Source organism: Silurus meridionalis, chromosome 14 (assembly GCF_014805685.1).
Source record: "Silurus meridionalis isolate SWU-2019-XX chromosome 14, ASM1480568v1, whole genome shotgun sequence".
Taxonomy (NCBI): domain Eukaryota; kingdom Metazoa; phylum Chordata; class Actinopteri; order Siluriformes; family Siluridae; genus Silurus; species Silurus meridionalis.
The window spans coordinates 17,062,206-17,086,055 of record NC_060897.1 but is presented as its reverse complement, the minus strand read 5'-3'; the positions used below and the strand labels follow the sequence as shown (position 1 = coordinate 17,086,055).

The following is a 23,850-nucleotide window of genomic DNA, read 5'->3' as shown; positions in this document are numbered from 1 at the left end:
CATAAGGAACAAAGCCTAGCCCATTTTACAGAAGAGCTACTGTAACACAAATTGCAAAAAAAAAAAAAAAAAAAAAAAAGAAAAAATAAAGAGATGAATAGTGGCTATTACAAAAGGTGTCAAAACACACAGTGCTATAGATGGGGCTGCTTAGATCACTGGTTAAAGTGCCCATCCCAACCCCTGTCCACCGCTAAAAGTGCCTATAACAGGAATGTGAGCATAAGAGCTCAACAATGAAGCCAAGGAAGAAGGCGTCCTGGCGAATCACATTTTCTTTCAAATATATGTGGATAGTTAAACACTGCTGAAAGAGGTCTTTTAAAGTCATTTGAAGATTGCTAGCAATATTGCTGTTCAAACATCAAATAGAGGTTTGCTCCACCCCCTAGGTACTAGAACAGAAAACAGTCTTGAAGAATACTTTTCTTGTACCTCGGGAGAGGATGAGACCCGCTAAGCAGTGTTTAAGGATCTGAGGTAGCATGGTGTTGTGCAAGGTGAGTACCATGCTGAGAGTCTGAGGGGTTCTGTTTTTGGCTTTGTAAACAAGCATCAGTGTTTAAATATGATGTGAGCAGATACAGTAAGCCAGAGGAAGGAGTTTAGCAATGCGGTAGTGAGGGAGAACCTAGTAAACCTTTTTGGTAAAAAGTCTTGACGCTGTATTCTGTATTAGCTGCTGTTTTTTTCTACTTTCCCTGACCCCGTTGTGTTAGATCTGTCTTTGGCTCTCGACTAATATCTATATTATTCATTTTTTACACACACACACACACACACACACACACACACACACATACAGGGAGTGCAGAATTATTAGGCAAATGAGTATTTTGACCACATCATCCTCGTTATGCATGTTGTCTTACTCCAAGCTGTATAGGCTGGAAAGCCTACTACCAATTAAGCATATTAGGTGATGTGCATCTCTGTAATGAGAAGGGGTGTGGTCTAATGACATCAACACCCTATATCAGGTGTGCATAATTATTAGGCAACTTCCTTTCCTTTGGCAAAATGGGTCAAAAGAAGGACTTGACAGGCTCAGAAAAGTCAAAAATAGTGAGATATATTGCAGAGGATGCAGCAGTCTTAAAATAGCCAAGCTTCTGAGCGTGATCATCGAACAATCAAGCGTTTCATTCAAAATAGTCAACAGGGTCGCAAGAAGCGTGTGGAAAAACCAAGGCGCAAAATAACTGCCCGTGAACTGAGAAAAGTCAAGCGTGCAGCTGCCAAGATGCCACTTGCCACCAGTTTGGCCATATTTCAGAGCTGCAACATCACTGGGTGCCCAAAAGCACAAGGTGTGCAATACTCAGAGACATGGCCAAGGTAAGAAAGGCAGAAAGTCGACCACCACTGAACAAGACACACAAGCTGAAAGCGTCAAGACTGGGCCAAGAAATATCTCAAGACTGATTTTTCTAAGGTTTTATGGACTGATGAAATGAGAGTGAGTCTTGATGGGCCAGATGGATGGGCCCGTGGCTGGATTGGTAAAGGGCAGAGAGCTCCAGTCCGACTCAGGCGCCAGCAAGGTGGAGGTGGAGTACTGGTTTGGGCTGGTATCATCAAAGATGAGCTTGTGGGGCCTTTTCGGGTTGAGGATGGAGTCAAGCTGAACTCCCAGTCCTACTGCCAGTTTCTGGAAGACACCTTCTTCAAGCAGTGGTACAGGAAGAAGTCTGCATCCTTCAAGAAAAACATGATTTTCATGCAGGACAATGCTCCATCACACACGTCCAAGTACTCCACAGCGTGGCTGGCAAGAAAGGGTATAAAAGAAGAAAATCTAATGATATGGCCTCCTTGTTCACCTGATCTGAACCCCATTGAGAACCTGTGGTCCATCATCAAATGTGCGATTTACAAGGAGGAAAACAGTACACCTCTCTGAACAGTGTCTGGGAGGCTGTGGTTGCTGCTGCACGCAATGTTGATGGTGAACAGATCAAAACACTGACAGAATCCATGGATGGCAGGCTTTTGAGTGTCCTTGCAAAGAAAGGTGGCTATATTGGTCACTGATTTGTTTTTGTTTGGTTTTGAATGTCAGAAATGTATATTTGTGAATGTTGAGATGTTATATTGGTTTCACTGGTAAAAATAAATAATTGAAATGGGTATAAATTTGTTTTTTGTTAAGTTGCCTAATAATTATGCACAGTAATAGTCACCTGCACACACAGATATCCCCCTAAAATAGCTAAAACTAAAACTACTTCCAAAAATATTCAGCTTTGATATTAATGAGTTTTTTGTGTTCATTGAGAACATGGTTGTTGTTCAAATTAAATCCTCAAATAAAATTAATCCTTAAAAATACAACTTGCCTAATAATTCTGCACTCCCTGTATGTATGTATATATATATATATATATATATATATATATATATATATATATATATATATATATATATATATATATATATATACACACACACACACATATATATATCATTTTTATATTATATATAAAAATGAGAATTGGAAATAGAATTTGCCATTTAACGTCGGTTATCTCGATGCAGCCGCAGAAGAACTCGTGGAAGTGGCGGAAAAATCAAGGCTTACAGCTGCTACAGGTGTTGTATTGTATACTGGTGAATCTCTGCTGTTAGTTAGTGCACATATGCGCGATAAACGAAAACCAATATGGCGGCAATATATTAACGTGCTTGAAATTTCTTTATGTACATGATGTGCATGCACGTGTTTTTGGAGGTTTTTTTACACAACAGCGTTGCCGTGATTTGTTTGATGAAGGCATGCTATAAAAATGTACATACATGTTTGCTAACAACAAAAGGCATATGTGCACCAACTAACGGTAGAGATTTACCAGTATACAATACAAACCACCGTTGATTCTCAAAACAAACCTTTATTATATTCTCCAACATTGCAAACACAAAGATCACTCACAAAATCACTAAAAACGTGCGGGGTGTAGCTCGTTTTTACAAAAAGCTAACTAGTGTCAAACTTAAATTCGCGAGTCATTTCACTCCGACACAAAGCCCTGAAAAGTATCCTACACTCCTGTGCCTATTCTTCCAACATAGCATCTATAAGGCTTGATTTTTCCGCCACTTCCGCGAGTTGTTCTGCGGCTGCGTGGCACTGTGCCTGAAACTCATCATCGGAAATATCCTGAATGACGCAGTGCATCCAGCAGTTTGAGATTGTTTCCTTCTTCGCGTCATTCCAGGCTGATCTCTAATATAAGACGCTCCCTAGGTGAGGGGTACGTACAACTTTGTATAAGATGCGTCTTATATACACGAAAATACGGTAGTGAGATTCTGATTGTAAGTGTGTGTGTGTAATGTGTGTGTGTGTGTGTGTGTGTGTGTATATATATATATATGTATATATATATATATATATATATATATATATATATATATATATATATATATATATATATATATATATATATATATATATATATATATATATATATATTTATTAGATGCACCGAATATTCGCCACCGAAAATTTTCGGCCGAAAATGGCCCAAAAGTGCATTTTCGGTTTTCGGCCGAAAGACTTTGATCACCAAAAAAAACACGGCCAAAACAGTTTGTTGTGATGACGGAAACAGAAACCGCTGCCTGCACGTGCATGTTTAAAACGTGTCTGCGGTGTGGACGTATTTCAGTATTTCTGAGAAAGACCCACGGATAGCGATTTGCAAAACATGTAATGCCGAAATTTCGTCTGCAAAGACTTTCTTCACGTCGGGTTTAATTTATCACCTGAAATCCAAACATCCCGATCGCCATGCTGAATATGAGAGGAACGCAGCACAGAAAAGCAAAACCTCTCCGAGCATGCGCACTCGGTCTGTGGCGGACATTTTTGAAAAGGCAGGAAGTTTTCCAGTGATAGTGTTGTATTGTATCTTTAAGCAGTTGCACTTGTTCTAAATGAACTTTGTTTTTATGAAAGAACATATTTAATTGTACAACCTTTCAGCAGGCCAGAGGGCCTTCACATTATTATTTAATGTACACATGAGTGCATTTAAGTTAAACATTTAAGACTAAATTTTAATTTATTTTATCCTGTGCATTGCTGCAATGTGCTATAAATAAATATTTTAATTTGTAATTGATTAATTCTTTGAAACTTTAATATTAATTTCTGCAATTGAAATGCCTTGATTTTAGTAAGGTTAGTACACAGTCAGACATAAATGCAATGCTAATAATAATTGCCATAATTTCTTTCGGTGTTTCGGTTTTTGGCCTTGCTTTCCTTCTTTTTCGGTTTCGGCCAATAATTTTTATTTCGGTGCATCCCTAATAAATAAATAAATAAATAAAATATTATATATATATATATATATATATACACATACACACACACACACACACACACACACACACACACACACACACACACACACACACACACACACACACACACTATATATATAATGATCCTTAATTTGCTTCAGCTGTGATGCATATATAAACCCCGACCATGAAGGTGTTCAAGGTGAGTTGCAATCATGGGAAAGACAAAGGAGCTTCCACAAAAGCTGAGAGAGGAGATTATTTCATCACATCTGAAGGGCCTTGGGTATAAGAAGATTTTAAAAAAATGTAACATTCTAAGACACCATTGGGAGCATTATAAGGAAGTTTAAAAGTTATGGAACAGCTGCAAACCTGCCTGGCCATGGAAGAAAGCTCACAATTTCATCAAGGGCCCTTAGCAACTTAGTCTGGACGGCTAAGAAAAACCCCCGTGTGACTGCAAGACAGCTACAGGATGACATGATGAAGGTTGGTACAAGTGCTTCAGTGGCAACTATAAGACGTGCACTAAATAATCAAGAACTTCATGGCCGGACCCCAAGACGCACTCCACTCTTGACCTCGAGGAACATCAGGAGTTGACTAGAATATGCCAGGAGGAATTTGAATAAAACTACAGAGTTCTGGGAGACAGTTCTATGGACTGATGAAACCAAACTGGAACTTTTGGATTAATGGACCAGCGGTATGTCTGGCGTGCAAAAGGTCAGGCTTATGACCAGAAGAATACCATCCCCACGGTCAAGCATGGAGGTGGGTCAATAGTGATGTGGGGCTGTTTTTCTGCAGCATTGTGTACCTGGCATCATGGATTCCCAGAAATACCAGGTCATTTTGAAGAACGTCGTTATGCCTTCTGTTGACACAATAAACCTTGGTGATCATTTGATCTTCCAGCAAGACAATGATCCCAAGCACACCTCCAAATCAACCAAAGCTTGGTTGGGGAAAAGATGCTGGAGTGTCCTGGAGTGGCCTTCTCAGTCACCAGATTTAAATCCAATTGAAAATCTTCAAATTGGGAGTTGCAGCATGGAAGCCGTTAAACATCACTGAGTTAGAGGCTTTTGCACGTGAAGAATAGGCAAAGATTTCAATCGAGAGGTGTAAGAAGCTTGTCAGCACTTATAGAAAACGCATGTTAGAGGTTCTAAAAACTAAAGGGCGCTCCACAAGGTACTGAAGCTGGGGGTTGAATAATACTGCACATGCTCATGTTTTACAAGAGTTACAATTTTCATTTGAACTTCGAAGTCAAGTCAACTTCTGTTGCAAAATAATTCAAATATGCATCAATAAATGTTATTTCACAAGTTTTTTTCATCAACATCACTGTATTGTCTATTGAGGTGAGCCTACAGTTCAAAATCAGCCACTTGAAGCATTTCCAGAGAGAGAGAGAGAGAGAGAGAGAGAGAGAGAGAGAGAGAGAGAGAGAGAGAGAGAGAGAGAGAGAGAGAGAGCGCTGTTTGCTAGTTTACCTGGTGAGAACAGGTAAGAACGTGCGGTACATTCCACCAGTGTTTAGACACCCTAGGTTAGAGGGCAGGTGACACCCCTTGTTTGTTTCTGATAGCATAGCCTAGTATAGTCAGCTAGTCTGATGCTGTTTATCAGTCAGGTTAAGCTTCCAAAATACAGCCAAGAGAAGTCCTTTTCCCATGTTCAGTTCTTTGGCACTGTCCATTTTCTTTTCCGATCTGAGTCTAATCTTCTTAAAACCTTTGCAACACATTTAAGTTTTAGCTTGTTACACGACATTAACCCATTAAAGGCATTTACTACTCTAACCTCTTGTCCCTATTTTTGTCCAAACAACCTGCAACAACTAAATGGTTATTGTTCCCACACTCCCCTAGGCCTAGCCAAGGTGGGAACCTAATAGCTGCATAGGTCAAATGTCTTTCAGAGGCAGGCTTGCCATAAACATCATTGTAGACCAAGTACACTTCTTTCAGCAGAATATTGCAACCAGTCACAGGAATAATTCCATGTGGTTGACAAATTCCACAGATCTCAATACTTTTAGGCGTCTGTGAGGTGTGTTGGGAAAACATGTCCGATCTATTTAGGGTCTAAATTTATAAAGAAACCTTTCTACAGTTCTACATTTTTTGGCATATTGGTGATATTAATTTAATGGTGACATTAAAACAGAATCTTAGCTTGACTAAAAGGTTTGTTATTGCCCAGGCACAGCTCCAAAAGTCTATCCACTCTAACTTTGAGATATGGGTTTTGCTGTGAAGACACAGAAAGAGGAAAGATCTTCGCATGACGCAAACGGTCAAACATGGTGTAAGTACAGTCATGGAATGGGCTTGCATGACTGCATCTGGAATCAGGAATTCAGACTTCTACAGAAACTGCTAAATCATAGAGGAATGTATACATCCTAATTGGAAACTAGATAACAAAAAACTTCTACATGGCGAAAAGTGGAACGTTTTATACTAGCTAAGTCAATCACAAAACATTAACCAAATTAAACAAAAAAGGCCATTTTAAAACTGAAAATAGTGTAAGAAATAAAGTTTAAAAAAGACAGAAGTGAAAACAGGAATTAACCTCTTTTAGATATTCCAAAACATTAAACCAATCTATAAACCATTGAAATGTGATTTTGTGAATTAATCAAATAAAATATGTAAAAATATGTCACTTGTCAGTATATTGTGCTTTATGGCATTTAAAATCAGGTTTATTTAATAAAGTAACTCACTTTGCTCAACTTCTCTCCATCACTATGTGGTATGAGTGTTTTGAGGGACTGGAAGCCAGCGTTGATGCTCTGCATGCGCCTTCGCTCATTGCTATTCGCGATCTCCCTGCGAATGCGTCTTTCCTGGTCCCGTGCTGTCTCTGGTGTGAGGGGGATGTTTGCTAAACTGAAGGAAAAAACATTAGTTAAATGGTTCATCCAACAATTACAAATACATGGAGGAATGATTAACATTCTTCTTCAAAAAATGTATTTAATACAAATAATAAATATTTGTCCAGTACCAATTTGCAGTTCAACACTTGGAATCAACTCCAGACCATTTGCAGGAAAGCCTTAGTCTATACTTCCTTAGATCCTAAGCAGCACAAACCCACAAAAAAAATCCAAAATACCAGTTTACCCACTGACTTAATCCAAAGCACTGACCCAGTCTCACACTATTGGGTTGCACCTTGACTATTCCACATTCAGCTCATTTTAGTGGAGAGCTTTGACAAATTTATGCAATGTATGATGGTTGTGCTGCAACCTTGTTGCATTTAGCTGGTCAGAAAACATCATCAAAGCCATTTGATGTCCAAAGGATAACCAAATCCTTGTACACATCATACAGCAATTGTGGAGAGCTGAGAGTCTCCATGTAATCAATAATGTTCTAAGCGATATCCTAAACACGCTAAAATCAAGACAAGATTCAACTGGTTGATGGTTCTGAGAACACTTAAATCAATACTAGCTATCTGTAGGGCTGCACAACAATGGCTAATTTGATCAATACAATAATTAAGATAATCAGTATTGTAATATTGAGCAAATGATTATTGTACCTCAAACTCACTTTCACTTACTCCTTTATCCAAATCAGGGTCCTTGAAATACAGATGCTATCCCAAAAACAAAGAGTGTGGAGAGAACATACACACGTTCAGACTGAGGAGCAAATTTGCTTGTACAAACCATCTACTAGGATGTTTTAGAACGTGAGAGGAAACCAAAGAACTGAAATAAACCACATGAAAACAGATATTATGTGCCCAGAAGCACTTCTCAGACAGTAACCTGAGCTCCATATTGAGCCAGGAGCTGTAAGGTGGCAACAGTACTCACGGTGCAGCCCAGTCAAATGGTAGTATTTTTTTACACCACTTCTACCGAAAGAGCGTTTGTAGGCATTACACACAGTGCATGACAGATGCATTGCTTCGTGTGCTCCCCTTCTTACCCTGGACCACTCATAGCTTTTAAGCAGGGAAAATCTGAACTCGCCAGGCCACATGACCTTTTCTCAACGCTCCCACTCCAGGCTTTATGTGGTTAAGCAAGCTTTTTTTTTTTAGTTAGCCTCACTAATAGTGCCCGCACAGCTGTTTAGTCTCTATCCTGCAATTTCTTTCTGCATTTTGTAAATGTGGAAATACAGTTACTTTCACTATTTCTAACAAGCTTTGGATAATTCTTAGCCCAATTCCAGGTATTTCAGCAATCTCTTTGGATGGTTTCTTTGCCTGATGCAAACATTCTGACCCTTCTGAAACAGTGTAACATCTTTTCCACAACCATGTGATGCGTTTTCCATCATGGTTGTGTAAGAAACAAAGTAGCACTAAACACCTATTGAAATAAAAATAAAAATAAAAAAATCAGACCAGTAAAAGTCTTGACCTTGTTTAAAACAACTCTTGTAACGACGTTCACTTAGCATAACATGAAAAATATATAATTTCCAATTATTGCAATTTTTTCAACAGTTCAACCATGAACAAATGATGCGATACATTGAATGCTTTGACGTTTTAGTAGAAGAGCACTACATTTCCCAGAAAGCTTGTCGCCACGTCCTGAGATCGCCCCGCCCCCCCTTTGAGATCAGGCTACAGACGCATTGACGGGCCTTGCTCAACATACACACCCCCTTATAAAAGAAGCACTTATTAATTTATCAACGTGCGACTCACTAGCTTGTTTGCTTTTACGATCTAGAGGAACAGCTTACAGAATCGGCCCGGGATACATTTGAACACACATAAAATCGTGTTAAGAAGCACAAATCAAAGCCCTCCGCCATTACAACAATGCTTCTCTACACAGCTTCCTCTCCGCTTGTCCATGCGGCAGCGTGGCTCGGCTACGGGAATAAAGGTGCAGTCCGAACACCGAAGAGGCTCCCGCCAAATTGTTGACGTTGTTGAAATCGGAAAGCACATTCCAGCGTGTGACGCTTCAATCACAGAAAAACCCTAATTAATTAAATTCTTATGTTTGGAGAGCCGAGACGACGACAAATCCTCGCTGTAGCACAAGCCACAAGCATGGCCGCACTGCCCACAATAACTTTAGCCCGCTCTCAACCCAACAAACACCGCGTGCAGTAACGCGCTGCTCGGCCACAACTTTCACAAAACACAAATTACGCACCGGATTCGGCAGAATAAACCGCAAAATCTGCACAAAATAGCGGGAGACTTTTAAACCGCTCAAATACAGTCCATTGATTTGGAATCGCCTTGCAGCAGAACAGCGGCGTGGTGTGCAGGGAACCACGTGGTTTATGTTTGTTAGACACAAAATGTTTGGATTTAACCTCATTATTTGCGAATTAACACGAATACAATAGCGCACTAGTTCGAAACTAACACCATAACACAACATTAAGCATAGAAATAGGGGTCTTATTTGAAGTATTTCCCATCGTACTCTAAAAAAAATCCATTCGTGTACACAATAACACACCAATCAGATCGAGCATGTTGCCTCATTACTTCTGCTGCTCGGCGGGCGATAAAAACAGAAACCATGTCTGCTTATTAATCACAAACTTAAAAGGAAGCACGGATGCGCATACATACCTACACAAGCCTCCTATGACTTCTTTTTCCGTTTTTCTAAAATGTTGCAAGGAGGGCACCTTCTGAGCTGGTACCATGAAATACTCCATGCTTTCCTCTCCAGCTTCGAGTCCGCGGTTCTTCCAAACACTTCGCTTTTTAAGATCCGTTGTTCTTTTCCGCTGTGTATTCGCCAACTGCGCATTTAATAAATCCAATTCGGACTATGTCGCTGAATTTTTAGTTATTTGTGGACGAACACGATGTCTGCTGAGCGTGAAGAGTTGTAATGATACTCTACTTCCAGCTGATGGGGTTCCCTCGTAGTGTGTGGCGCTCTTTCTCTTTCTCCCTCCTACTCCTCCCCCCCGTCCCCCTCCCTCCTACTGCTTGTACTTTTGTGCGTGTGTGTTTGCAGCTGATCGGGTGTCTTTCAAGGCGGGAAACAGCTGGTAGGAATCACGCAGCACTACACAAACACCGTGTTCCGCGGGGCAAAATAATCACTATGAACTCTGTATGAGCTACACAACAGCTTCACACCTCAGCTGCTAACACATGACCAAGTTCTATTTTTTCCACACAATTAAGAGAATCAAACGTTATGTCAGAGTAGTGTGAAAACCCCCCAGATAAAAACCGCTATAAACGAATACATGTCGTGGTCGCGAGCGCTGTCACATCGCTGTACAGTTGTGTAGTGAGCACGCAGACTCAGCTGACGACTTGGCACGACTGAACAAAAACACTAACAAGTCAGAGGGAGGGGTCTCTCGCGCTCGCGCTCACACACACACACACACACACACACCGCGCGCCCGTGTTGAATTCGTACACCATTTTGCTTGTGTAAAAGAGCAGGAAGAGGAGGAACGCTGCAGCTCCCTGGTCCTCCACCACTCCCGACGTATACATGTAACTTCAGCACACGACACGCGCGCTGAAGGGACAAAATGGGAGCAGGAGAGGAGAACCCGGAAGTGGGTTCATGCGTCCGTTTAGGGGCAAAATACCAGCGTTTAGTGATCCTGGTGGATTGGCTCCTTATTTCTGCATAATTACCCCAGAATTCACATGTGATTATTGTGTAAAATAAAAGGAATAAAAATGCATGACGACTTACGTCACATGTTCACTTATAAAGGTTATATAAGGCGCTCGCAGTTGTATCAGTAGGCCTGCAGTTGAAGAAATATATATATATATATATATATATATATATATATATATATATATATATATATATATATATATATATATATATATATATATATATATTTTAAAGGCACATATTGCAACCTGCTTATAGAAAGAAACAGAAAGCAATGGTTAAAGGAAAATGAAAACAATACAACATTTTCTTCTTTATAACCAGGGTGTCCAAAGTCGAGCACAATGTTGAATATTTTAAAATACATTCACAGTGATCTATAACAACTGTTAATACAGATAAAACTTATGGCAGGACAAAAACATTTATATTAAATAAAAATTCAGGCACAAAATTGTCAACCCCAACCTAGGTTGAATAAAAAATATTTTTTATTGGTTAAATAAAATGATGAAATAATAAACTCAACTGTGATAATCTAGTCTAACCTAATGACGGAAAGTTGCACATAACACTAAATTTATGGACTCTGGCCAGAAAAGCATTTCTGTAATTTGGAAAGTATTTGGACAGTTTTCTATCTATACCAGCAAAATCAAAAAAACAATTAAGATGTGATTGAAATAGACTTTCAGCTTTAGTTAACTGGGTTCACCAAAACTCTTAAGGTGTTGCTGGGTTTTGTGGGTCTTGCCTGTTTGTATTCAGTTTTGTCTTCAGGTAAGAAGAAAGATTTCACATCCTCTGCCAGGTAACATGCACCTGTGACCAAGTAGTCTAGGAACAGTGCAGAGGCTTGTTTTAATTGACATTCAGTGCCATCATTTACTGCTTGGACACAAAAGTTACACGTGTAGAGATTTTGCTCTAAAACAATTATGGCAAATGCACCAGTTAACTTTCTTTCCCTTTAAGAAATAAGATTTTATAGCCTGTATGTGCCTATGCACCCCCCACAACTATCTGGCATAACAAGCACAATATTGTAGCATTCACTGACAAAAATAAACCAGACATGCTCTCTTTCGTGCTAGGCTTTATTTATTTTAATTGTTTTTTTTTTTTTTTTTTACAGAACCCTCAGGGTTATTGTTCTGGCCACAACCCACGTCGTACAAGACTCAAAAACCGAACCTGCTGCTCACCCTTCTCTCCCGACTCTCTCTATATCCCTCTTGACCCCCCTCTTAGAGGTCATTAATGAAAGGTGCGTAGGCACTATATTGTTATTTTTTATTTTATTACTTTTTATTATTACTTTCTTCTGCTTCTTCTAGTTATGTTGTCTGTTGCAGCCCTTATTACAAAACGGTAAAAGAAATTTGGAACACCAATTAAGAAGGCTTTAAGGAAGATTCTGTACAAATTTGGACCAAGTGATGTACATTTTCTTTGGCTCAATTTGGAAATTAGATTTTCCACAATCTTGGGATTTGTTATTTATTTGATCAATTCTTGTTTGCTTCTTTATAAAAAAAATAAATGCAATAATCAGGCACATAGTTGGCCTATTAGGACAAAAGTGAATTAATATATTTTAATTCTCCATATAGTGTTCCTGTTTATGGATAAACAAATCTGACAGTGAAGCAAATAGGAAGTAAGGCTTTATGTCACTAACAGTTCTGTGTCACTAACTGATTTAATGCTTGTTATGCATCTTGAGGACCAAGACTACAAGCCCATTTGTTTATTTCTACCTTTCCTCTTACAGCCAGTGAATTCCACCACCATGATAATTATCATTGTGTCATTGTGTTTCACTCTGGCTCATGGCCTTGCTCGCAATAATATGACAAAATATTAAAATTATAGCAGAAATCATTGGAAAACCTTTACTTTATTAGGTATTACTAACTTTTTTTGTCAACTTTCTATTGTATATTGAGACTGTGGCTTGTTAAAAAATGTGTTATGTTCATTGCCAAATTCCCCCAAAAATTGCCCATGGTTGTTCTTACATGTCTAAGTCACTCATCAGTCAGATATCTTCAAAACTGTTTGAAACTGTTGGATTATATTTGAACCTAATTAACCTAACCCACCCAGCTCAGTTTGTGCTCAACATGTTATAGAACAAAAGCGCTACAATTATAATGTATAAAACAAAAGCCTGAATTACAAGATTTTATCATAAAATAAACAGCATAATATTAAAAAGCTGTTTTTATGAATAGTATGGAGTATGGTGGTTCTTTATTTAATTTATTTGTAAAATTTAGGTGGATATTTGGCTACAATCACCGTAATATAGGCCATAGATTCTAATAGTATTCAGAAAATATTACATAGCCATTTTTTTTCCATTATGTGGCTTATTATAAGAACATTAACCCACCTTAATCAATTAAAATTTTTACTGGATTCAGTTGTTGGATTCAAGGGTTTAGTAGTGTTCTTTAAATAACTTGTTAAATTTGTTTTTGTCAAGTCTATTAATGAATTATACATGATTAATATTAACTAATAACTTATTTATTTACACGTTTTACAATTATTTTTATTGTTAAGTATTTAATTAAATCATTTACCGTAACCCTGTAATCAATTTTAAGCAATGTAAAAAAAAAAAAAAAAAAAAAAACAGGGATTGCAATTAAATGATGGTTTACTATTATTTAATTGTATATTGTGCATAAAAGTTTAAAAGGTAACTCTAATACCAGTCTAATGTAAATTGCTTTCTTTTTTCTCCTATTGTGTTGGTTTTAGTGATAATAGTCTCTCATTGTTTACTCTAATAATTATGCTAATTGTTGTTTCCCTTTTGTTTTTTTTCTGTAACATCTCTGTAAAAAAAATTACAATTTTTGAAAACACCATCCAAGGAGCATTTTCATTAGTTAGGTAGTTGCAGGCATTTCCTTTCCTCATCTCCTCCTCTCCTTTAACAACAATATTACAAAATGTTACATGCAGTGAAGACTACAGCAGCAGCAGCCAAAACTTTCTCAAAATAAAGCTATGGAACAGCCTTCCAATTAGTGTTCAGCTCTTTGTGTCAGAGTTTAAAGTCTATATTGAAAATATTAGTTTCATCAAGACTATTGTGACTAGTTTTTCTTCTGTAAGAGAGGAGATCTGAAGGGATCACTCTAATAAAGTGTTTCGGTGAACTAGAATGTTTGAATGTTGTTAACCCCTACCCTCACACATTCACTCAGGTTTGCTGAAGGTGGAGTGGCTAGCTTTATGTCAAAGAGCTCCCTGATGTCTATGTTCTCTTGGAGTTCTCTTCATTTGGAAACCCCTTACTGCTGCTAAGGATGGCTCTACATGTACAGGTTTAAAATTCATGAGATTACATGAGACATTTCACGACCAGGCCTTCAGTGGTGTCCTACCTGAATCAAGCCACCTCTCAATACCTTCATTATGACGGCACAACTATAGAAACCATCAATATTATACAGAAAGGCAGTATAACAGAGCACATCACAGACAAGTATTTCATGCAGTGTGAATGAATGCCATTACTAGAGCAAGAGACCCAATTAACACAATTCAACAAGTCTCCTTTCAATGCAGCCCTGGCTACACTGCATACAATGTCTATAGCAGAAGCATTAATTTTAGCCTTGTAAAATGACCCCAGGTTTTCTGTGCATTTTTGTGTGCAGTACAGTTTTCATGGTGATTTAAAATGAAAGCAAGTTGTGTGCAATTGTGCAAATTCTACATGAAAGGAAAAGCAAAAGTATAAATGGTTCATGAAAAAGCTTTAGAACAGTTTTGAACTGTTTTTCAGCTGACCTTTTTTCATGATGTCCAATTATTCTTGAAAAGTTTGTTGTGTAAATGTCTTTGTAAGTATATCTGCCACCAAAAAAATGTTTGTTCTTCTTAGTCAGACATTGTGGAATGATAAAACAGCTATTAAATCTATATGAATATATTTGAACTTGTGCAGTTTGCAAAAGATGAGGGTCATGAGCTCTGACTAATGCAGTCTCAGAACATCAAATCAAGGGCGTGAAAATGCCAACGTGATTGAACGCCAACTCAAGGTCAGATTGTTTAAAGCAAAAGCTTCATTCTCGCATATTTTATGTCTTTATGTTTATCTTACTTCTGTAAGCCTTATGGTAAATTACAACATAGCAACACATGATGCGATGGTTGAAATCTAATTGAATTGAAACTACAATGTATACAGACACTCCTTGCAACAGCACACCAGAGATAAAAGCTATGAAATAAAGAGAATAGGTTCTTCTTCTTCTTCTTTCGGCTGCTTCCATTAAGGGTCGCCACAGCGGATCATCCGTCTCCATACCACCCTGTCCTCTACATCTGCCTCTTTCACACCAACTACCTGCATGTCTTCCCTCACCACATCCATGAACCTCCTCCTTGGCCTTCCTCTTTTCCTCCTACCTGGTGGCTCTATCCTCAGCATTCTTCTACCAATATAATTCATGTCCCTCCTCTGCACATGTCCAAACCATCTCAATCTCGCCTCCCTCACCTTGTCACCAAAACATCCTACATGCGCTGTCCCTTTAATAAACTCATTTCTAATCTTGTCCATCCTTGTCACTCCCAACGAAAACCTTAACATCTTCAGTTCTGCTACCTCCAGCTCCGCCTCCTGTCTTTTACTCAATGCCACTGTCTCTAATCCATACAACATCGCAGGTCTCACCACAGTCCTATAAACTTTCTCTTTCATTCTTGCAGATACCCTACTATCACAAATCACTCCTGTCACTCTTCTTCACCCACTCCACCCTGCCTGCACTCTTTTCTTTACTTCTCTAACACACTCTATTACTTTGCACTGTTGACCTCAGGTACCTGAACTCCTCCACATTCTCCAGCTCTTCTCCCCGCAACCGCACCACTCCACTGCCCTCCCTCTCATTTACACACATGTACTCTGTCTTACTCCTACTGACTTTCATTCCCCTTCTCTCCAGCACATATCTCCACCTCTCCAGGCTCTACTCCACCTGCTCACTACTCTCACCACAAATCACAATATCATCCCCAAACATCATAGTCCAGAGAGACTCCTGTCTTACCTCGTCCGTCAACCTGTCCATCACCACTGCAAACAGGAAAGGGCTCAGGGCCGATCCTTGATGCAGTCCAACCTTCACCCTGAACCAGTCTGTCGTTCCTACTGCACACTTCACTGCCGTCACACTGTCCTCATACTGTCCTGCACCACCCTCACATACTTCTCTGACACACCTGACTTCCTCATACAATACCACAACTCCTCTCTTGGCACTCTGTCATACGCTTTCTAAATCCACAAATACACAATGCAATTCCTTATGTCCTTCTCTATACTTCTCCATCAACATCCTCAAAGCAAATAAGGCATCTGTGGTGCTCTTCCTTGGCATGAAACCATACTGTTGCTCACAGATGGTCACCTCTTTTCTCAGCCTGGCTTCCACTACTCTTTCCCATAACTTCATGGTGTGACTGATCAACTTAATTCCCCTGTAGTTACTGCAGGTCTGCACATCTCCTTTATGCTTAAAGATCGGTACCAGCACACTTCTTCTCCATTCCTCAGGCATCTTCTCACCTTCCAAAATCCTGTTAAACAATCTGGTTAAAAACTCCACTGCCATCTCTCCTAAACATCTCACGCTTCTACGGTATGTCATCTGGTCCAACCGACTTTCCACTCTTCATCCTCTTAATCGCTGCTCTCACTTCCTCCTTACTAATCCTATCTACATCCTGCTTCACCAACTCCACATCATCCAACCTTCTCTCTCTGATTTTCCTCATTCATCAGCTGCTCAAAATACTCCCTCCACCTTCTCAACACACTCTCCTCACTAGTCAACACATTTCCTCTCCATCCTTTACTGCTCTAACTTGCAGCACATTCTTCCCAGCTTGGTCCCTCTGCCTGGCCAATCGGTATAAATCCTTTTCTCCTTTCTTAGTGTCCAACCTCTCATACAGCTCCTCATATGCCTTTTCCTTGGCTTTCCCACATCCTCTTTACCTGCTGCCGCATCTCCTTGTACTCCTGCCTACTTTTCTCATCACTCTGTCTATCCCACTTCTGTTTTGCCAACCTCTTTCTCCTTATGCTCTCCTGCACTTCCTCATTCCACCACCACGTCTCCTTGTCTTGCTTTCTATTTCCAGATGTCACACCAAGTACTTTTCTAGCTGCCTCCTCATCACTCCTGCAGTAGTTGCCCAATCATCCAACACCTCTTTAACACCACCGAGCCTCTGTCCGACCTCTTCCCTGAACCTCACACTACACTCTTCCTCCTTCAGTTTCCACCATCTTATTCTTCTTTCAGTCCTCACTCTCCTCCTCTTCTTCTTCGCCTCCAAAACCATCCTACAGACCACCATCCGATGCTGTCTAGCTACACTGTCCCCTGCCAACACCTTACAGTCTCCAATCTCCTTCAGGTTGCATCTCCTGCATAGCACATAGTCCACCTGTGTGCACCTTCCTCCACTCTTATCGTCACCCTATGATCCTCCTTCTTCTTAAAATAAGTGTTCACCACTGCCATTTCCATCCTTTTAGCAAAATCTACCACCATCTGCCCTTCCACATTCCTCTCCTTAAAACCATACCTACCCATCACCTCCTCATCACCTCTGTTCCTTCACCTACATGCCCATTAAAGTCTGCCCCAATCACCAATCGTTCTTTCCTAGGTACACCATCTACCACTTCATCTAATTCACTCCAGAATCTTTCCTTCTCCTCCATCTCACAGCCAACTTGTGGAGCATAGGCACTGATGACATTTATCATCATCCTTCAACTTCCACCTTCACGATCATCACCCTATCAGAAACTCTCTTCACCTCCACTACACTCTTACTGTACTCTTCCTTCAGAATCACCCCTACACCATTTCTCTTCCATCCACACCATGATAAAACAGTTTAAACCCACCTCCAATGTTCCTGGCCTTACTCCCTTTCCATTTGGTCTCCTGAACACACAACATATCTACCTTTCTCCTCTCCATCATATCAGCTATCTCTCTCCCTTTACCCGTCATAGTACCAACATTTAAAGTACAAACCCGAACCTCTACTCTCCTACACTTCTCCTTTCCCTGCCGTCTCTGTAGACGTCTTCCTCCTCTCCTTTTCCTTCTTCGGCCAAGAGTAGCCCAATTTCCACCGGTACCCTGTCGGCTAACGATACCTGTGGCGGTCGTTGACCGATCCGGTATAAAATTCTCATTTGTGATCTGCATATTTGATTTGGCACATGTTTTACGCTGGATGCCCTTCCTAGTGCAACCCTCCCCATTTACCCGGGCTTGGGACCGACACTAAGAGTGCACTGGCTTGTGCATCCATAATGGCTGGGTTAAATAAAGAGAATAGGTTATTGGCAATAATTTTATACATATTCATGTAAAAAACTGATAGATTTCTGATAGAGTTTAGGCTAGCAAAGAAGGCCTTGCTGGCCCTGATGGCCTGCCAGTAATGAGATTACAATGGAGGCATAAAATTCAGGTCCAGGAAGATGGACTTAAACTGTAATGTGTTCATGCACTCAAGTCATCATCAGTAAATGATGGAACTAAAATTATTGAACATTTAGTATCACCCGGTTTCATTTTTGAGTCTGGTTTCTCTCAAGGTTTTCAACATTTTTTAAGTGGACCAAATAAAAAGGAACTAGATGCAATGACCTTTATGATTTGACTTGCAGATTCACCAGCTGATATTTCCAGCATGTGGTATGCAACCTGTAACAAGTCTCTTGAAAACCAAGCAAATAGAAAGAGGCTGGTAAATGTTTATCCTGCCAGAAATGCTTAGTCATGATATTATGATGAGCTGAATGGAGGAGGTATTCCATATGACTTTTTGGTTCCAACAACTGGTTCATCTCTTCATTGGATTAAGTTCACTGTCACTTTATAAAGCTTATCCTTGATAAATAAAAATGTTTGGTAGAATTAACACAACTTTAGACTGGATTGCTCCCCGCCAAGGAGCAAAGCTGCACACATTCCACACCAGAATGACAATGAGCAAGACTGAGATAAAAGTCAAATAAAACTTCCCTAAATAAAATATGGAAAAAATATTTACTGTGTAATCGATACAATTTTTGTATACCTAGTTTTCTCAGCATGACAACTAGAAAAATAAATTAAAATTTAAAAAGACATCTGGAAAGATAAAAAAAGATACTTGTACTTAAGACTGTCGTCCTACCCTAGCTATTTAACCAAGCTCTCTCTCTGGACTACATTTATAATAAACCAGTCTATTATATTATACTATAAACAATTTATATGAAGATTTGCCCTATAGGACAGATTAAGATGCTACAAAGATAAAAATTCATTTAAATGAAATAAAACAAACTAAAGTATTAGGCACACTGACTGGACCTTTGGTGACATTAGTTTTAATTTCAACTAGAGAAATTGACAAGCTACACACAAAACTTGTTTTAGACTATTTTTCTAATCTTTGAGTTTTGCTTTTTCTTGTGTTTTGTGGGTTTAATCCACTATTCTACCATTGTCCAAAAGCAGTTAAACAGCCTGGCTGTGCAAATTTGCCCCAGGCAGTGAATGAGTGTGTGGATGTGTGCATGAAGCATTACAGTATTCCCCTTGTACATCAATCCAAACCTTATTTATTTGTTTAGGACCAGCAAACAAAGATCCCTTTTCTTCTCTCTTTACCTGAAAATTAGGTCCTCAACATCCCATGTCTAACCTGATCAGGCAATGCATCCAACCAAAAGTCTAAATACCTTGACAGTTACAAGGACAATTATTGAACAGTGCTCTATTTTAAATGGGTTGTCCAATGTATTAATTTGATATAACTAATTTATTAAATGCATTAATTTGCTTGACTGGTGTACTTAATGTCAACAGTCTGCTACAATGGTTTAGGACCACACGTTGCATTTATTTACCTATCACTGCACACCACAACAATGATGAACTGTAATAAATAGACATCCGGCGTCACTCAGAAGAGGATGGGTTTCCTATTGTATCTAATTACTCTCAAGGTTTCTTCCTCATGCCATCTCAGGGAGTTTTTATTTGCCACAGTCACCACTGGCTTGCTCATTAGTGACAAACTTACAATTATAAGGAACAAACTTATACATTCTTTGTTACCGTTATCTATGTAAAGCTAATTTATGTATACAAATAAACATAAAAATGTATTTGAATTTTATTTATTTGTATACACTAAGCACTAAGCAATATATGGTTTGGGCCGCCTAGGTGGCGTACTGTCTGCGGAGCGCAGCTTGGGACGTGGCCGCATCGTGGCAAGGCCAAGAACGGCCCTTGTCGACGGGGCGGAGCAGTGCGCATGCGCGGAGCGGACTGCCTGGGAGCAAGTTTGGGTGAAGGAGTGAGGGCCAGTGTCCACTCCGCATCGGGAGGGAGTCACCACACACGGGCTCGAGTCCGTGGGGGGGCTTGGTGGATACCGCAAACTTAGCGCGTTATTGCCTGAGCAAGACAAAACAACAACGAGGAACCATTAGAGAGGAAAAACGTTTTAAGGACATATCTGGACTAAACATCTCTTCTTTCTCTCGCCCTGCGCGGCCCCCTCCTTCCCTCCCTTAAGACCCTCGAGAGAACGACCACCCAAAGAAAATCCCACTTGACCAAGATTTAGTAATATGCGATGCACCTTGATCCTAAAAAACCCGACAACGCTTATTTGTTCCTGGACTTCAGCCTATGAAGATTACGGACACTGTTTTAAGTATTGACACAGGGTATCTTCTCAACTGAGAGTAATAATCTAATTCCTTAAAAAAGTAACGTTGACCAGGCTGTTTGTCGCCTGTATTTTTTTCCATTGCGGTGGGCTTTTTGTGTTACGAGTCTTTTATAAAGAAGCTGGAGCGTAGTTTCCCCCGCATGTTTGTTCCTTGTGTGCGTTTTGTAACGACAATGGTCTGACGGTAGACCGCTACAGAGCCGGATTGTTAAACGGTGACGCGACGTGTATCCAGGCGTGCAGAAGAACCCGATTCACTGACGGATTTTTTTGTTACGCTAAATATATATTTTTAAAACTAAAGTACTTTGTATAACCACTATAACAGGAAAGTTTCACGACGCTTCGAGTCGAAGCCTGCTCAACCATATTCACTTCTCAGCTCCTCCAAAGGTAAGACCGCCTTCACAAACTCAGTAACCCTGAATGTAGACTGTTTCTCACCTCTGTTGCGTCTCCCGCAGACTGAGTCTGAGCAGATTTTTTAATAAATATTTGAAACAACACGACGTGCTTCAAGAAAACTATAGATGTAAAAATATGACAATTCTAGCTATATTACAAATGACCACTTTTCTAATGGTTGTTTCACTTGGCTCAAAGCTCGGTGCCTCGTCTACGTGGACCGTCTGGTTAAAAGACAGTTATCTCCCCCCCTTTCAGGTGTGCAATATACGTTGATGTAAACCTGGCATATAAGCCTGCCTCGGATTGTTCAGACATAAATACAGGAATACAAGTTCAACCTGGAAAGAAGACGGTGCAGCTTAGTGTGAATGGCACTGATGACGTCCAGGGAAAGAAATGACTTTTGCAGTAGTTAGGTGACATCACAAACCATGAACTTAATTGAGGAGTGCATTGAGATTGGGCCCTTAGATCAGAGCCTGTATTAAATTGAAGGCCACACATGGCTTGATACATAATCTACATTGTGGGAGGAAGTTAACCAAATGTTACTGAGAATCTGAAAATCAAATACATTGCCAGTCCTCTAATTGAAGAGGGGGGGCTGGGGGATCCGGGACCCTCCACAAGGCATTAAGGACCCCCAACCCCCCCCCCCCCCTACGACAAGTAAAACATAGACTTAAGGGGGACTTTCCCCAAGATTATTTGAATAAAAGATATATGAATTACACAACAACTGGGGACCCCCTATAAGACTTGACTTAATTTAAGCACTGGTCAGGACACAGCATTTTTTAATCAGGGACTTAGTCACACTTTAGGAACTAGAGTCCAATTACCCAAGTTTGACTGTTAGTGTTGGTATTGCTTGTGCATGTCATTTTAACCCATTTTGTGTATTTTACCATATTTGAGTAAACCACTCTTGATATATATATATAATATACAGTGCTCAATCTTATGGGGGTTCCCAGTTGTTGTGTAATTCATATATTTTTTTATTATAATAATCTTGGGAAGCCACCTAAGTCTATATTTTACTTTTTATAGGGGGTCCCTAATGCCTTGTGGTGGGTCCCGGATCCCCCCAGCCCCCCCTCAATTCGAGCACTGTGTGTATATATATATATATATATATATATATATATATATATATATATATATATATATATATACACTCATTCTTATACTCCACTGTCACAGACTAAACATAGATAAATAGTAGATAATTTATAGATAATCTGATTTATAGATAATCTGGATAAAATTCTTGAGTACATTTATGAATTATGATTACATATGTGACCATAATCCTTAGATAATTGAAACTGTGCTTTTAATGGAAGTTTTTAATCCCATTTTTCTATATACAAGCAATGAAGCATCTGAATACTGTTTATTTTTAGACCTATGCTAGCAGCCACTAGTCCGTATGTGATTTGAAATGAATAATAAAGGCTTTAGAACTAAGCAAAAAATCAAGAATAATTTCGAAGAACCTGCTGAAAAGACCACAGATAATATGAGCTATAGTTACAAAGTGACAATACAAGTTTGAGAAATGTGTAACATTTGGCAACAATGAGATGCTAAAGGACCCAGCAAGGGGGTTTGTTGGTGAATACAGTGTTTGTTTCCCTGTAGTTGAGAAAACACGGTCGAAGCAGGCTCAACCAAAGGAATTCTTAAGGGAATATTTGACCATTCGTTAGGTTGTTGCTTTAGTGACTGACAGGGATCCCCAAATCTTTTAAAATCATATATGAGGCTGAGAGAGTCAAATGGAAAGCAGAACACAGTGCTAAAACACACAGAATTTTCTGAATATAATATAAAACCACTTGTACACAATCACTAAAATGTTATTAATTTATTGTCATACAAAAAGTGGCATAGTACCAAGTAAAATATGAATAATTTCATAGGTTGTGTGAGCTGTGAGAAAGCTCTAGCTGTAGCACAGCTTAATGGTAAATTAATTTTAGTTATATATTCCAAGCCACTTGCAGTTAAACCCAACATACTATATTTCATATACAATATAATAAAACATTTTATTTTATATATTTACATCCCCATTCAAAAGGTAACTCCTCCTCATCATTGTTTAGGTGTACTTTGCAATAGGCACTTAAATGCAGAGCTGTTCATGTAAACTGCAATCCTAAGGCATTGTAACAGACTGTTTATATTAATTACAGATATAAAATATATTAATTACTCTCTACTTTCTCTCTCTTAGAAAATCTTCAAAAGTAAAGACTTTTAAAAGGTCATGATCGGTCAGTTGTCATAATTAGGAGCTAATTTTGGAGCATGCCTGTGGCTGTCAAAGGGCCTACTTTAGTTCTTTTTGCCCTTGACAATGAAACAAATCAAAGGAAAGACCTCCTGGCTTCTTTTTTGTCGCAATTTCCCAATGACTGTAGGTTTCACAAGCACCTGTGCAAGCAATTGTGTGCACATGTGAAACTCTTTGAACCACAAAGATATTGGAAATAGGGTCCCAGGTATACCAACGTATGTGCATCCACCATTAAGAGTGTCCTCCATTTTAATTTATGATTTCTGACCAGAAAAAGCAAAAAATGCTCTATTAACTTAAAATTCTGGTTTTAGGTGTTGCTGTTTTAGGTGAAAAACAAACATCTAAAGATGAACATGTTTTAACCATGTTTTTCCCCCCACTTTGTATCTTGTTA

At 39.3% G+C, this 23,850-nt stretch overlaps 2 protein-coding genes across 5 annotated transcripts in view; one reads left to right on the top strand and one right to left on the bottom strand.

Moving 5' to 3' along the window:
• The window catches only part of tfap4 (transcription factor AP-4 (activating enhancer binding protein 4)), a 31,314-nt gene extending 21,090 nt beyond the window's left edge, over positions 1–10,224 (bottom strand). The window contains exons 1-3 of one of the 2 annotated variants that reach the window (XM_046865624.1): positions 9,476–9,585; positions 7,899–7,944; positions 7,058–7,223 (exon numbers count right to left, since the gene is read on the bottom strand). In XM_046865624.1, coding sequence (XP_046721580.1) covers positions 7,058–7,132 — 75 coding nt within the window. In that variant the 5' untranslated portion in view covers positions 7,133–7,223; positions 7,899–7,944; positions 9,476–9,585. Of the gene's footprint in view, positions 1–7,057; positions 7,224–7,898; positions 7,945–9,475; positions 9,586–9,906 lie in introns of those variants that run through there. The other variant, XM_046865623.1, reaches the window with a different exon arrangement.
• Positions 10,225–10,307: 83 nt separating this feature from the next.
• Positions 10,308–23,850, top strand: part of glis2b (GLIS family zinc finger 2b) — a 67,170-nt gene continuing 53,627 nt past the window's right edge. For 2 of the 3 annotated variants that reach the window (XM_046865622.1, XM_046865621.1), the window contains exons 1-2: positions 10,308–10,337; positions 20,224–21,130. The gene's annotated coding sequence lies outside the window, so the exon portion shown is untranslated. Of the gene's footprint in view, positions 10,338–20,223; positions 21,131–23,850 lie in introns of those variants that run through there. The other variant, XM_046865620.1, reaches the window with a different exon arrangement.